This window comes from Oryza brachyantha, chromosome 11 (genome assembly GCF_000231095.2).
Source record: "Oryza brachyantha chromosome 11, ObraRS2, whole genome shotgun sequence".
NCBI classification, from domain to species: domain Eukaryota; kingdom Viridiplantae; phylum Streptophyta; class Magnoliopsida; order Poales; family Poaceae; genus Oryza; species Oryza brachyantha.
This window is the reverse complement of record NC_023173.2, coordinates 8,970,677-8,987,498: the sequence shown is the minus strand read 5'-3', so window position 1 is coordinate 8,987,498 and position 16,822 is coordinate 8,970,677. Positions and strand designations below refer to the sequence as shown.

The following is a 16,822-nucleotide window of genomic DNA, read 5'->3' as shown; positions in this document are numbered from 1 at the left end:
ATGTTTCAGTTCATATGAATCATTTGTTACTATCCATTTTCATACACCTCGATTTACTGGGCTCGTAATAACTACATGCTTACTGTGACATACCTCACATTTATGGCTATGAACGCTCTCTCTCTCTCTCTCTCTGTCTCTAGTTAGCTCGATCCGTATCTTCTGGCTACAAAATATTTGACTAAGAGTTGAGATGAGATTTGTCCAAGGAGCTATGACTCATGCCATATATTATTTTATTAATATAGTTCCATTTTTGAAGAACTTTCGGTGTTCTTTTTTGTTTTTTTGGCTACATGTGGCACTCGTTTCAGTTTCTTGCTGAATCAGGTATCTCATGGCACCAAGGACATCTGGCGCAGCTTATATAAGAAACCATATCTCACAAGGAACCCTATCCTTGGCTGATAGATCATTTCTTCGTAGCTAGCTTCGAACACATTGCTGCTTTCAGGGAACAGTTTCTCTTCTGTAGGTCTCTGGTTGGCGATCATCTGTGTCGATCTCATACTCTTCCTTGGGTTTTGCTTATGATGGAAGACCATCACGACGAACTTGGACGAGCCGATACACGGGAGCAAGGAGGTCTTCGACCGATTCCGGTCATCATCGGTAATGTTTTTGGTTATAGTACGTTGAAGATGGATGGAAATAGGTTTTTTTTACCGTACTTTGAAAGTATTTTGAGTTACCAAAAATTTTAATATAAAATACTGGTAACTCAAGGTACATGGTACCTCAAAGTCCTATGTTTTTACTCTAAAAAAATATGGTACGTTGAGATATTTTTTTTAAGGATGTTAAAAAACCTCATGGAAACAACATTCAGATAAAAAAGGCCAACCAAAAAACAGTCCAGTTTTCTTTTCTTTTGTTTTGCAATCAAGTAGTAAATGTTTTACAGCGACAAAATGCCGTTCTCACAAATTGACGATGGTTTTTATTAGAATATAAACATATTTGTATCACTGAAAGGATTTTGATTTTCATGTATTGTTCAGTTCCAATCATTTTGGGTATCCGAAGATGAGAGCAGAGGCAATCAGAAAATATCATGTTATTGGAATTGTTTCCATACTACAGTATTTCCTTCAAGCAACACAACTTTGTGTAATCTGCCCTTTTTTTTCTTATGATTATTCTTATAAGCCTAAATTTGAATTTTAAAATGAAATTTTGAGTTGGTTTGAGATTATTTTCATCATAGTTTATTTTTTCAGCCCCTACTTTTAGACCGCTAAAAATACATAAGAAAAAGTTTTTCTATTAATTATTTTTTAATCGTTAATAAGTGAAACAACTAGGCTTGCAAAGTATATTCAGTTATAAAAATTGATATCATTAGATCCATACTTCCCAGTTCTTTCGCACAATATAGGTATCACAGCTATAATAACAAAGCATATTTTTGTCACCTAAAAATTCTATTTTAGAAGAAATTAATGTTCAAAGTTTAGTATTAAATACTTTCTAAAATTATGTCTTTTAAAAATAGATAGAAGGAACATCTATCTATCCATCTTCTATTATAATCTAGACTAGAGTTGTACTACAACTTTTAAGGACTCTAATGAATTTTTAAAAAATCTTCAAAACCAGAAACAAAATAAGAAACATCTCGCCCTCGATTTTTTTTTTAAATCGGTGGGTCCACTAATTTAGACCATTAGATTTATCTTTACAAACAATACCAGGATGGCCCACCCAGCTGTCACCTCCTCTCTCCTCTGTGTGCACATTACTCTCTGCATGCCCTCCCAATACATCTGCATTACGCCTTCTCCCTCCCGACCTTGTATACTCTCCTGGAATGGCTATAGTTTTCTACTGAAGCATTTATTATTTATTAGATGAGTTTTTTTTCTATTCTTAACAAGGTATCGAGAGGTACTACTATTTTCTACATAAAATTTTAATACCTCTTGATATCTTCTTAAAAATAGTAAAATTGCTTTTATTATACGGCGCTTATCTATCTCTATAGCTAACGGATTATGTTTGTTTTTTTCAACCAGTAGTTCCTAATGCGAAATCACATGCTACATGCTAGCTGTTACTTGCGTTGGCTAGTGTCCCGGTTTAGCCCATAGATGTTCTTTTAGGGTACTCCGTCTTACCTGGTGATAAGACCTGAGCGTAAATCTGGTCCCTTGATTATTAGAACTGTTTTAGCATTAAAATTATTTTTCTCTCATTTATAAATTAGAGTAAAGAAAGGAAAGCATTGATGCGCCCAATTATCCTCTCTAAACTTGCATCTCTTAATGTATTTCCAAATTGGTTGTGTTTTACCATATTAGAATGCATGGACTGGTGAGAGCGTACGTGAAACAAATGTGCTACAACGTCTTCAAATCCCAAATTTTAAAAACGTTAAACATAAATAAAAGTTTATCATATATTCTGAATACTATTGTTGTAATAATATGTCAAATTTGAAAAAGTCTCTTGAGAAACAGTCAAATTTGAAATTTTCTGACGGGAATTGATAACAGAGTGTAAAGTTCAAATTGTATTGTAGACATAAACACATTAATTTAATTCATGCATGATATAAATAACAAGAGAGAATATAATTAATTTCCTTGTATTGGCCTATTTCCTCCTCCGAGGCAATAGCAACAGCAAGCAACCGTTGGATCCATATGAAATGGATGGCCTAAAAGAAGCTGGAGTACCGTAAAAAAATTCCTTATATATTTCATCGATGTGTATAATTAAGCATATAAAGTTGATCTCAATTTTGTCAAAACATTTTCATTCATCTGAGTTCTCTGCTACAGTATTAAATTGTATAGTGGAGTTTGACTATTTTTAAGACACAAATGTTCAATCGTATATACAAACTCATTTTTTTTCAATTATATTTCAGCGAACGAAGTATCTGAACGGATTGTGAGCGCATCAGTTACTGCAAACCTTATTATTTACCTCACAACAAAGTATCACCTCGGTGCTGCAACAAGTGCCATCATCATCTTTGTGTATCAAGCAGCTGCAAACTTCCTGCCTGTGGGTGGCGCCATCGTGTCTGACGCGCTGCTGGGTCGTTACCTGATGGTCACGCTCACACTCTTCTCCTGCACAATTGTAAGAACACAACAACACACTTCCATTCAATAACCAGTACCGCTACATCACGCAGTTTAACATATATTTTTCCAAATTTGCTCTAGTCTAACAAAAAAGTATCTCGAGGTATCTGTACCTCACGATACCAAATTGTTTCCAATTGTTTGATCTAATAATATCCATTCTGCTTAGCTAGATCTAATGGTGGAAAACAATTTGGTACCATAAGATAGCAGTATCTCAGATACTTTTGTGTTGCACCAGAGCAAAATCTCCTAAAATTTTTTCGCTCATCTTCGTGTGGTGACCGATACAGGGGACATCCATGCTGTTCCTAACATCACTCATACCAAATCTGACGCCCCGGGACTGCGCCTCACCGACTCCACTGCAGCTGCTCGTGCTGTGCGCCTCCCTCGGCCTCATGGCGCTGGGAGCGAGCGGCGTTCGCCCCTGCTGCCTGGCCTTCGCCGAGGACCAGATCGCGCACTGGGACGACGGCGGCGGCGGCGGCGCCCGGAAGCGCCGCGCGCTCCGTGCGCTATTCAGCTGGTACTACGTCTCGGTGGGGTTCGCGCAGATCGTGGCCGTGACCATCCTCGTCTACTTCCAGGACCAGGTGGGCTGGAAGGTCGGGTTTGGGATCTCTGCAGCCGTGATGCTGTGCGTCACGCTCGTGAACCTCGCGGCCTCGCCCTGGTACGTGAAGGTGAAGCCGGAGAAGAGCGTATGGGTCAGTTTGCTGCAGGTTGCTGTTGTGGCTGCCAAGAACCGCAACCTGGTGCTTCCGGCGACACGGCAGGGTGTTCGGTTCCATAATGCACCGGGATCGAGAGAGCTGGTTCCATCTGAAAAGATGAGGTAAAGGATGGCTAAAATTCAAATTATGGACAACTCTTTGGTGCATTTTACTTATAGTATTATCAGTAGAAAAATAATATTTTTTACTTTGTTAATTACTTGGTTAGCAGTATTTTTTCATTTTAACTTTGTTTTTCAATAAAAAGCATAATAAAAAAGACAATATTATCACTTTAAATTTCTACTATATCTAATATATTATTGATAATATAATTTAATCACAGTCGTTCGATAAAAATAGATCAACGATTATAGATTAAATTCTACTCGTCCCGTTATTCAGAAGCACTATTTTTCATGTGACGGTTTTGTCCATCGATATCACCATCTGTCAGCTAATTTTGCTCTCTTTTTACTCGATCTACGCAGATTCTTGAACAAAGCATGCGTTCTGGGCGACCATGCAGCCAGCGCGAACGACGGAGGAGCGGCCAGCACGAGCCCATGGAACACCTGCACCGTGGAGCAAGTCGAGAACCTGAAATCTGCGCTCAGTGTGATACCCATGTGGTCGGCCATGATAATGACGTTCCTGATACAGAGCTCGTCGTTCGGTGTGTTGCAAGCGGCCACCATGGACAGGCGAATCGGCACGAAGGGCTTCCAGCTGCCCGCGGGCTCCGTCTCCATCTTCGAGATCATCACCTTCACGATGTGGTCGGGGTGCTACGACCGCTACGTCGTGCCGCTGCTCAGAAGAGCCACCGGGAGGAGGCAGCAGGTGCTCACCCTCAAGCAACGCATGGGCACCGGCGTGTTCCTGTCCGTCGTGTCCATGGCGGTGGCGTCGGCGGTGGAGACGTACCGGATCAGGAACGCCGCCGCGGCCAGGGTCGACGGAGGCTCGCCTCCCGGAGCGCCGCAGGCAATGTCCGTGCTATGGCTGGCGCCTCAGTACGCCATCGTAGGGCTCGCGGGCGCGTTCAGCTCCATCGGGCAGATCGAGTTCTACTACGCGGTGCTCCCCAAGTCCATGGGGAGCTTCGTGCTTGCGCTGCTCTTCCTCGGCGCCGGCGTCGCGAGCGTCGCCGCGACGCTGGTGGTCAAGACGATCAACGTGGTCACCGGCAGGAACGGAATGCAGCCATGGCTGTCCAACAACCTGGACGAGGGCCACTACAACTATTACTACTTGCTTCTTGCTGCCCTTGGCGCCATTGACCTGGTCTATTTCGTGGTCTGCTGCTATGTGTTCGACGAGAGGACACTAAACATGTCCCTGGAAACGGCTGGCGATGCAAAGGAGATGGTCGAGTTTCAGGAGGCTAGTTCAGAACATGGTTGTGGAAATTAGTGTAGTGGTGATGCACAACAGATGGTAGGAATCCATGGCTACTATAAAACTTTGTGGTTTAGTTGTTCTTGATTTGCTGTCTACAAATGCATCTACTATACCAATCATATTTCAGCATAGTTAAAATTTTAAGATATAGCATATGATTCAAGGTTCACTAAGTCTGCATTTAAAAAAAATACTTGGTTCCTACTACACTTCTCAAACGGTTAAATATTATATTTAAAAATATCTAAAAGTTGCCTTAAATTCGTATTAATATATTTTTAAGTTAATAATCCTATTTCACGTGATCATCCACTTACTCTTAACTCGGAAAATTTAACTATTTGTCATTATTAGAAGTGTCAGCTATTCAAATGTCACTCTTATATTTATCTTTATATTTTTGCTACGGAAGAGAAATGGCAACTTAAATTTTCATAATAGAAAACGATATACTGTTGGAGCAAGTTATGGTGATACTTATGTATCAAAGTTGATACACATGTGTATTAAATGTATAGCGTTGTGAAACAAGATACCATTCTGTAGTCTTATGGATCTGCCAACATGGATAGCCGCCTCATTATCGTCCTCTCTCCTTTGTTTCTCCCTAAATCCCCAAAACCCATCTACCAACATCACCATCAATTAATGATGAGAAGGGAAGCTCATCGCTAGATCGAGCACGGCGCCTCCATCGAGCACGTCCAACTTGGAACGAGAACCTCTGATTTAAGTCACAGTGGCTCGTAGACCCATGGATGGTAGAGTCTATATGTCAGTTACCCATGTTCCTCTAACTTAAGTTAGAGTAGTCTCGTCCGTCAAACTCATCCTAGGGATACCCCGGAACGTTGTTGTCGACTACCCAGCGCCCGTCTCGGGTCGCACAGGCACGAGGGCTAAGTTGTGAATGTGCCATAGGTGGAGTGCGGCGCAGGCCGCACAAGTGGAGATTGGTGTGCTGTCACGCCTGTAGTTTTGTCCTAAGACTAAAATCGTAAAAAGAAATTCGTAAACAACAATCGGCTTAATTAACTCAGGAAGAATCCCTTTAAAAGAACTTAATTTAATTAAATCGAGGCTCGCAAATCGACTAACTGGATTTAAATTCAAATTACAGAAGAATAAAATTTGGCCAAACAAATTAATTTAAAATTCGGCAAAAGTGGGGTTTTCCTTTTTCCCTCCTTTTTCCTTTCTTTTTCCCTTCCTTCTCAAATTGGGCCGAAGTCCAATTTTCCTCCCTTCCTTTTCTTTTTCCTTTTTCTTTTTCTTTTCCTTCCTTCCCGGGCCGGCCCAGCCGAGCCGGCCCATTTCACCTCGGCCGGCCCAGCCGACCGGCCTCCGGCCTCCTCCTCGCGCGCGCCCCGCCTGGGCCGCTGCTTCGGCCCAGCTCGCCCGCTCGCCCGCGCCCCGAAGTCCGTCGCCGCTCCCTCCTCCCTCGCGCCACTGACAGGTGGGGCCCACCTGTCAGCGACCGCCTCCCCGCCAGCGCTAGCGCCCGCGCCGCGCCGAGTCCGAGTCCGAGTCCGCGCCGCCGCCGCAACCGCCGCCGCCGCACCGGCCGCCGCCGAGACCGCGTCGCGCCCGACCCGGTCTCCAACCTCCGCCCGCCCTAGCCGGCGCCGCCACCCTATAAATCCCGAGCCGCCGCGCGCCGTCGCCCACTTTCCGCCTCCGCCCGAGTCACCGCTACGCTGTCGTCGTTCGCCGCCGCCAGTACATCTCGCCGCCAGCCGCCAGTCGTCGCCGTCCAGCTGCGTCACCGCCTCCGCCTCGCTGTCGCCGACCTGCTGCCGCCCTCGTCGCCACCAGGGAGCCTCCCCAGCGCGCACACTCCTTCGCCGCCCGATCGCCGCCGCGTCCGGTCTCCTCACCGTCGCCAACCGATCTCCGTCGCCACCGCCGATCTTCCGCTCCTACCCGCGTCACCACCTCCGCCTCGATCTCGCCGACTCGCCCGCGTGTTCGCCGCCGCCGGTGAGAGTCCCCTTCCTCCTCCCCTCTCTCTCCCCCTTCCCGGCCGTGCGTCGCCAAGCCGCACGCCATCGCCGGACGGGTGCGGAGCTCGTCCTCGCCGCCACTCGCTGCGGTCGTCGTCGCCTTTGCGACGCCGTCGTCAAGCCGCCGCCGCCCGCACTCGTCGCCGCTCGTCGCTGGTCGACGCCGTCATCAAGCCGCCACCGCCCACGCTCGGTCTCGCGCCACGCGCTGCCGCCGGACGTCGGTCGTCGTCGTCGCGCCGTTGTCGCCGTCGCGCCGTCATCGCCGTCGCCGTGCGCCGCCGCCGCCGCGCCGCCCGCCGCTCCCGCCGCCGGCCGTGCTCTCCCCTCCCCCTCTGTTCCCCTCTCGCTGACCGACGGGGCCCACTCGTCAGTCGCCACCGCGCCCTCCCTTCCTCTCTCTCCTCCCCGGGCCCGCGTGTCAGTCTCTCCCTCCCCCTTTCTCTCACCGACAGGTGGTCCCCACCTGTCAGCCGTCAGCCTCCTCTCTCCTCGCTGACATCAGCAGCCCCATTAATTGCGCAATAATTGATTTATGACTTTTCTGTTTAGCTAAAAACCCAGAAAACTTCTAAAATTCATAAGTAATTCATCTAGTCTCCGTTTAGGTCCATTCAAATTTCATTAAATTCATAAAATTTTCAAGAATCCATTAAAAATAGTTTCTTTTGCTGTTTCAGTAGAGTTTGTGCCTGTTTATTTATTTTTGTGCTTTGTCGCTTAGATTCGGACCCCGCCGAAGAGCCGGTTTACTTCGAGATCGTTGCCGAAGTTCCCTAGGGACCAGAGCAAGGCAAGTGGCACTCATCTTTGATCATATTGAACCCATTATTGCAAATTCTCCGCTTAGTTAATTTAAATATGCATTGTTTTAATTAAAGTATTTACTGTATGTTACTTTCCGGGTAAACCTTATTATTATGCCGTTGTTTATCCAATTTTATTCGTTGCTGGACCAGGGGTAACTTGATTAGAGTTAGGCTTAGGTTAATGCTTAGCCATGCCTAGAACAAATAGCTCACGGGATCACAACTAATCATGCTTAGTTCTGAATAGCTGAGATATTGTTTCATTACCCGGTTTGGGTTACTGTCAACTAAAATATTGATAATGGTGGGCTGTGGGTGCATGGTTTTGAGAGTCGCACCCATGGCAATTAAGGACCGGTTCACGGAAAACCCTGAAAGTAATTAAGTGCTAACCACATGCCGAAATGGGTAAGGTGGGATTTGAAGCATGACTTCGAACTATTTGACGTACCGTGGCAAGGGTAGGCGTGATGGAGTATGGACGGGCAATCGTGGTGTAACGAAAGCCTCTGCTGCTTCCGGATCTGCTAAGGCACAAGAGGGGACTGCCCGACTTGGTGTAAAGGAGGGGGTGAAACCTGAAGTGTGGTACGATTCAATAGGGAGGGTTGTGTAACGGGTCCTATCACGGTCTTCTTTCCGGTATACCATGGTGGTATGTCGGCGCACGTTCAAGTGTAGTGGAGTCGTGTCTTGTGGGTACAGTAGTACACCTCTGATCAGAGTATAAACTATTCGAATAGTCGTGCCCACGGTTACGGGCGAGCTCTCAGCCTCACTGTGATTAGTGAACCTTTAATAACTTGAGTAATTGGTTTCTCACTCGGGACTACTGCAACGTGGTGTAACGTTGAGTAATGGTTGGGCCTGTTGCAACGTGGTGTAACATTGGACAGTGTTGTGGTATTTTACAACTGCTATTTACTTATGCTTTACTGTATTCTATTACCTTTATTCTTTTAATCTCTGTTATTTATTTAACTGCTGCTTTATTGCAACTAATCTTAGCCTGTCCTTGTTAATCCCTATGCATCATTCAGTTATTTCCCCCTTGTCCGTGTTACTTGTTGAGTACGGTGGTTTGTACTCAGCCTTGCTTAACTTTCCCACCCCAGAGCTAGAAGTCAAGTCCGATGGAGGTGCCTCTCAGGAGTGAGCTGTTCCGCCGTCGAAGCTTTGCCTGTGGACTGGAGCCGTACCCGCTGGAGCTAGTCTACCTTTTTCTTTCCGCTGCATTTTCGCTAGAATAAGTGTAATTTTCAGTTGTTTCTATGAACGATGGTTATGTAATCAACATTGTCTTTTTGTGTACCCTGGCTGGATAGGGATTTATTACACAATTAAGTTCAGAAATTCGTGTGAGGAATTTCTGGGCGTGACATGTGCTTGCTGCAGTCAAGAATCACTTTCTCAGTTTGAAAAAAAAATATATTAGTCATCACCGAGATAGCGAGAAATCCATCGATCCAGGTCAATCTCAGCGAGTTTGACCCAGCTTTGAAAAAATTCATTCAAAATATTGGGAAAAATCAAGAAAATTCAGAGAAATTTGAAAATTTAGCAGAAAGTATTATGCGCCAATTTTACATATCATTTCATAAAATAAGCACACATAACAATTTAGCTCTGAATTAAATCACAACGAATATAACAAAAATTTCAGCATAGCGCAAAAAAGCAACATACAATGGTGTCACACAATCAAGCACCCACTGCACATCATTCCACCAAGTCCTTACGAACAGGAACTCACCCGTCAAATCATAGTCATTCTCATTGACCAAATCACTATTCACTACTACAGAATCGGTTTACCAAACGGGCAAACACGATTTTCGCATGCGGTTGGGCTAGCGCGAGGGAGGGCCCCTTGCGGCAGATTCGAGCCGCGTGGCCGTCGACTGCCGCCTGCCATCGCCGCCACTCACTCCCGCCGCCACCACCACCAGATCCGCGTGAGTGAGGGCCCCAGCGTCGAATTAGCGCCGCTCGACCGTCGTCCGCCGCCATCCGCCGGCGCCGCTCGCCCGCCGCCTCCTCGTCATGGCCCCCGTCGCCCGCTGCTCTGCCATAGCGCCCGCCGCCCGCTCCCCACGCCGGCTCCTCGGCCGTGCTGCCCGCTTCCGCCGCCTCCTCCTTGGTTGGGCACAAATCGAGGAGAGAAAGAGAGAGGAAGAGAAAGGGAGTGATTGAGGAAGAGAAAGAAAAAATAGAGATGAGATATCAGAGAGGAGAAGAGAAGACTTGAAAATTTTTGAAGTGCTGAGGATGAAAAAAATTACATGTGGTCCACTTAAAGAAGCGGCATGCAGAAATAGATTTTTACATGCGGCTACTTAGGTGGACCGCATACGAAAATAGTTATTAAAAAATTAATTACAAAATGTGAGACTTTAATCAAATTTTATGATATTAAATGAACTTGTATGAAAAAGTTCCCAGAAACAAAGTGTTAGAATTCGTTGAGATCTACCAATTTTCTTTTGTTCTTTTTTCATCCGAGTTTGATTGATCTATATAAAATTTGAATTTAGAAATATAAAAAATTCAAATAATTTTTCAGGTAGTAAATAATTTCAAATGGAAAAGTTGTTAAAAATAAAGTTGTATAACTTATCAAGATCTATAACTTTTGTATTGGTCATTTTTCTATATGATTTTGTTTGAACAGTTTGAATATGAATTTCTAATTATGATGACTTCAAACAACATTTTTAAATACTAAATGATTTCATCTAAAAAATTCATCAATAACAAAGTTGTATAACTCATCAGGATCTATAACTTCTATTTGGGTCATTTTTCATCCGACAAAGTGATTTGTAAGATTATTCACAAAATGTACATTTTTTATAAGAGATGTCCATCTCGTGAACAAATCTTACAAATCACTTTGTCGAACGAAGAAATGACCAAAATAAAAATTATAGATCTTGATGAGTTATTCAACTTTGTTATTAATGATTTTTTTGGTTGAAATCATTTAATGCTTCAAAATATTATTTGAGTTTTGAAATTCAAATTTTCAATTGATAAAACAAAGTCACAAGAAAAATAGCCAATATAATATCAGTAAGAACACAATAACATCATAGAGCATGATTTTAGAAACATTTAGAAAAAAATCATCCAATTGGAGTTCATGTGAGTGAGATACACTAGTTTTAAATTTTTCAAATTTTATTTTCGCATACGGTTGCTTAAGTGGCCCGTATGGAAAAGTCGATTTTTCCTTTGGGGCGCTTAAGTGAGCCGCATGCAAAAATGAGGCCCTCTTAAGAGGCTTGTAGGAAAAAAATGATTTTTCTATACGGGCTACTTAAACAGCTGTATGAAAAAATGATCCTCGATTTTTTCAAACGCCACTGGTTATCGTCCGTTTATAAAAATCATAGTCTCGTAGTGATTCTTCCGCTCAGAAGAAACCATCCATTGCCGAAACTTGTCGTTCCTGTCCATGAACTCTATAAGAATACAAACATAGTTATCTCATCATGCAACCTATTATGGTTGGGGAAGAATAAATAAATACGCTTGGCACTTGCTACTGTTTGTGAAATCATTGCATCTTTTGCTCATATCGTTCAGTTCCGCGTAATATTGATAGTGTGAGCTGCACATGGCTGCCACTCAATCTGAGGATGCTCCTCGATAAGCTTGCGGCACGGCACGCCTTCTTGAAGTTTGAACCATTATCTGTTATGATTTGGACCACTGAACTACTACCAATCGCATCAACTATGCAACATTGCAACTTAACAAGCCGACGACCCCGCGTGTTGCCGCACGAAATAGATATAGAAAGGACACGAATTTGCAAAATATATCTTGATAAAATAAATATTAGCTTTTTAAGCATACAACCTGTTTTTTCCAGGAGCATATTCATGTGTACTTAGATTGTATAATTTTTTTATCATTGTTTTGACAGAATTTTGCAATGGATTGTTTGTTCCATGTTCAAAAAATATGGTTCTAAAAAATCTTCTCGTGCTGCATCGCTTTCTTAGACCACTTGTTTTAAGCTATTTGTGAAGGGTGTTTCTTGAAATACTAACTTATCATGTTAATCAACTGAACATCAGAGTGATAAGACATCCAACAATCACTTTTGAATGGGGTCTTAGCCCATAAGATTTCTTGTGCTCAAATCTTCTTGTGTTCATATCCCAAACATGGATTTTGTTGCATAAATATGATATTAAACCAATTAATAATCCATTCTAAATATACAACTAAAGTATTTTTCATTTATATATCACTCCTATCCAATTCAATTCAAGTTGGGTGCGTGTGCTCTATTTTTCAAAAATATAGCTACTTGTACCGTTCAATTTTTCTTCGAAATATAGCTACTACTCCACCTACTGCATCATTTTAACCGATCACAACCATCTTTTATTAAATTTTCCTAACTACTTTATCATCTGAATCAATCATAATCATGTGTCGTCATCTAGTTTTACTTTATATATGTTCTTCTCTGTAAAAAAAACACCAGAAGAACATATATTTTAGGACCGATGAAGCCTGCAAATTTTAGTAAGATACAACATTTCTCTATATTTTAAAAATATCTTGCTTTTGAACTTATGCCACATGTATTATCGTTAGTCATATAAATATGTTTCATATTTGAATCGTTTAATTTCTCCCATCATGTAGAACAGCAGGAAATAGAAACAAATGAACATGGGAACTTTTCTGCTAAAATCAAGCCAGTATATTTTGACTAAACCTAATATAATATTAGTGAAAATTAAAAGTACCATATTATAAACTTACATGTAACATGAATCAAATCTCACTAATTTCTCTCTCTGGTTTGGAGTATAGGTAGGTGTAGGCACCTCGTTTTTTCGTTTAGACTTATAAGCTAAAATGTAAATTTGTATTAAATTTTCTAAATTTTTATGGTTTGCTTTCTGATAGATACAATATATATATATATATATATATATATATATATATATATATATATATATAGAAACCTTTAATTCGTAAATCATTTAATGTGTATAAATTAGTCGTTTCTCTTTTAACCCAAAAAAGAGGAAAACACGGACTCCGGTTTCTTCTTGTGCACGCTGTTGCTGATAGGCGGGCCCAACACCACGCGGTATCCCCACCTGTTAGGGGAGGAGAGACCATAAAAGAACGCACTTAGTCACGTACGCGCGGCGTGGGAGGGGGACACATGTGTGCCGCGGGGCTAGACGGGGCCTACGGATACGGTATATGCTCGCGTGTGTAGAAGAAATAAAATTAAACATACTGCCCTGCTTAGTTCCAAAAATAAAAATTTTTAAGAGATGGGTCACATGAAGTATTAAACATAGTCTAATTATAAAACAAATTTTAAGTTTCGCCTGAAAACCGCGAGATGAATGTTTCAGGTCTAATTATTCATCATTAGCACATGTTGGTTACTGTAGCATTTATGGTTAATCATTACTAATTAGGCTTAAAAGATTCGTCTCACAACTCCCCTCATAACTATGTAATTAGTTTTAATATTTATATATATTTAATGCTTTGTTTAGGTGTTTAAAGATTCGATACGATGTTTTTAGAAAAAGTTTCTATAAACTAAAACGAAATCTTGCAGCGCAGCAACCCAAATCTATAAAGACTACACGTCTGTTCACGTATGCAGCATGCCTACGTAGGATGATGACATACGTATACAAACAACAGTGGACGTGCCTGATGAACAGTGCAACAGTGCAACAGTGGACGTGCCTGATGAACAGTACAACAGTAAACAGACGCGTGGCAGTCGACGACGGCTCGATCCGTACTCCACCGAAAATATTAGTCTTTATAGATTCCTTAATAATCCCATAATAATCTCATGAACTGAACTGATGCTCTTTCGCATATCGACATGATCGGAGGCGGCGAGGGCCTGGGCGAGGCGTGCAACGGGCCTTGGCTGAAAGAGCATGGCGAGTGGTGTTCCCGGTGAGTTCGTCACAGTCGCTGGACCTGGACAGCAGGGGCGGCGAGTGGCGAGGGCTGACACGGCGCCGGCCTGGACGACGGGGCCGATCGACGAACCTGACCTCGACGATGGTCATCGGGCCGGCCGGGTGTGGTTCGAGAGGTTCAGCAGCGACGCCACGCCACGGCATTGTCCTGCATGCATGGCCGCGCCGGTGGAGGAGAGGAGAGGATCGAGGCATCGCAGCCACAGCACGACGTTGGCGTCGACAAGGCACGCGCGGTAGAGTACGCACGCTGTGCTTCGACAGCTTCTGTGCCTCCGACGTACGTCGCTTCTTCGCCCGCTCCTCCGTCGAACTCCTCGAGAGCTGCTTGACGATGTACGCGTCTGTGAGACGCGCGGCAGGGCCGAATGGCACACCCTAGTGTTTGCGATGGTGCCGGGAGACGCCGGTGCAACTGAAAGAAAAATACCCAAAGCTAGCCTCAAGAGGTGAGGACTCTTTCCTTTTAAGCTAGTGTCACTCTCCCTAATCTTATAATATGAGACTTGTTCTTAACCAAGCGATGATGCCGGGAGACACCGGTCCAACCGAAAGAAAGTCTTTTTACACCTCAAAAGCTAGCCTCAAGACTTCACCTTTTTAATTTGGTGCCACTCCCATAATCTTTTAGTGTAGGGCTTATTCTCAACCATCTCCCCCGTCACAACATTGGTGCCCCTCGGCATTAACCGGCTTTTCACAGGCTTACGGGCCCATTCGCAGGCACCAATGATTTATTGGGATTTGAGCCTACACCACCCCAGTGTGTAGGCTAAGATGGTGGACCTAGCTCAAATACCACTGCTTGGTTTTGCATGGACTAAGATTGTGGACCCTGCTCTGATACCACTTGTTGGTTTTGCACGGGCTAAAATTATTTTAATAGTCTCACATTGAAAGTTTAGGGGAAGTGACACCAACTTAAAAGGGATGGGTCTGTTATTTTTTGAGGTATAGAAATGGTTTCTTTCAGTTGGGTTGGTGTCTCCCGGTTTTAGGCCAACAAGTTATATCTGAGTTGGGCCCACCATCTAGGCACGCGCACACTCAGGTGGTTTAAGCCCAAAGCCTAGTGGATCGTGGATGCGTGTGAATGGGCTATAAGCCTATGAAAGACCAGTCAGTGCTGGGTGGCACCCATACGTGATGGGGGAGATTATTTGAATAGTGCTACTTGAAAGTTTAAGGAAAGTTACACCAACATAAAGGTGTGAGATGTCACACGTCTGTTTAGGCTAGCTTTTAGGATATAGAAAGACTTTGTCTTGATGGGACCAGTGTCTCTCCGTTTTTAGCCAACAGCCATGACAGTGAAATGTGACTCCATTGGTGGGTAGCATCCGCTCGACGATTTCACGGAGAGCGGCGCTGGGGACGACATCGGCGGTGCGGAGTCTCTCCTCTTGTCGGTGACAGCGCATGTACTTGCGTTAACCTGGCCGCCTTCATCCATGGGGTGGTCGACGGCTGGTCGTACGTCTGGCCTGTGGACACGGTCGACGGATGGATCATGAGGCGTAGAGTGATCCGGCGTGCACTGAAGAGCATGAAAAGAACACCTTTGAGCTGTGAGATCTGCTCCGGTTCAACTAAAAGTATCTCAAGGTACCAGTATCTTATGATGTTAAATCGTTTTTCACCTTTATATCTAGCTGAATAGGATGAACATCGTTAGATCTAACGATTACAAATAATTTGATACCATGATGTATCGGTTTTGTTGGTGTAAAGAAAATCTCTTAAGCTATTCATGAAGACAGCATCCTTACTGTCCTCGTTGCTAACGTTCAGCTGCGCACACACCCAGGGTTTCCTTTACCGCGCAAGCCGCCAAAACCACGGTACCGCGCTCTCGCGGATCCCACACGATAACCGCAAAAATCGCAAAAACCGTGATGAACTTGAATCCAAAAATTTAAATTTAAACTCGCGTGGTTTTCGTGGCTTACCGCGCGGATTGCCGCGTTTACCGCACGGTAAGCCGCGAAAACCGCAGTAACTACTTGCTGGAACAATACATAAGAACGGTGGTTACCGCGACTTACCGTGCGGTTTTTTAGCCAAAACCGCGGTTATCGCGAGGAAACCGCGGTTACCGCGAGAAGACCGCGGGTGTGATGTCAAATGCAAAAATAAACTTTAAAAAATCTAAAAAAAATACATGAAAAATAGAAAATATTTTTTGACTATCTTTATGACAATAGGACATGTTATAGGGAAAACAAGAAAATTTCACATGATATTTTCAAAATTCTTGATATTGCAATATACAAATATACACCGGCATATCACCCTTCACCAAATAATTTACTACAATAACAAGTAACGACAACTTCATTTTGATTACTGCGTCACAACTATACCTACTACCCATTATTACGAATAAAACTATTATGTATGTACTAAGATGCACGTATATTTTTTCTCTATACATATTTTTCATATATCCATCGCTGTATATTTATATTTCAACATTATTTACCCTAGTGTCCAGTGTAAATTAATAATCACTCAATACAAAATATTCTTGATCATCTTCCTATAAAATATTACTTGCAATAGGCTATTTTTTAATTTTGTTTTCCAAAATACTCGTTTATGATTTTTAATTACACCGGAAATATATTTTTTTCATTAATTTCTTTGACAAAACTACGTTATATGTATGCATTATATATCAACATATATAACATATATTTTTTTTTATTAAATTTCCTTAATTTTTTTAAATTTTTCTTAAATTTAAACTCTGTTACCGCGGCTTTCCGTACCTCCGCGGAGGACGGTAACGCGAACCCTGCGCAC

At 43.2% G+C, this 16,822-nt stretch overlaps 1 protein-coding gene across 1 annotated transcript; it reads left to right on the top strand.

Annotated features, from left to right (window-relative positions):
• The first annotated feature begins 530 nt into the window (after window positions 1–530).
• LOC102712031 (protein NRT1/ PTR FAMILY 1.2-like) lies at window positions 531–5,360 on the top strand. The gene is made up of 4 exons (XM_015842468.1): window positions 531–612; window positions 2,873–3,090; window positions 3,389–3,933; window positions 4,303–5,360. The coding sequence occupies exons 1-4, from the start codon at window positions 531–533 to the stop codon at window positions 5,225–5,227; spliced, it is 1,770 nt and encodes a 589-aa protein (XP_015697954.1). The 3' UTR covers window positions 5,228–5,360.
• The last annotated feature ends 11,462 nt before the right edge of the window (window positions 5,361–16,822 follow it).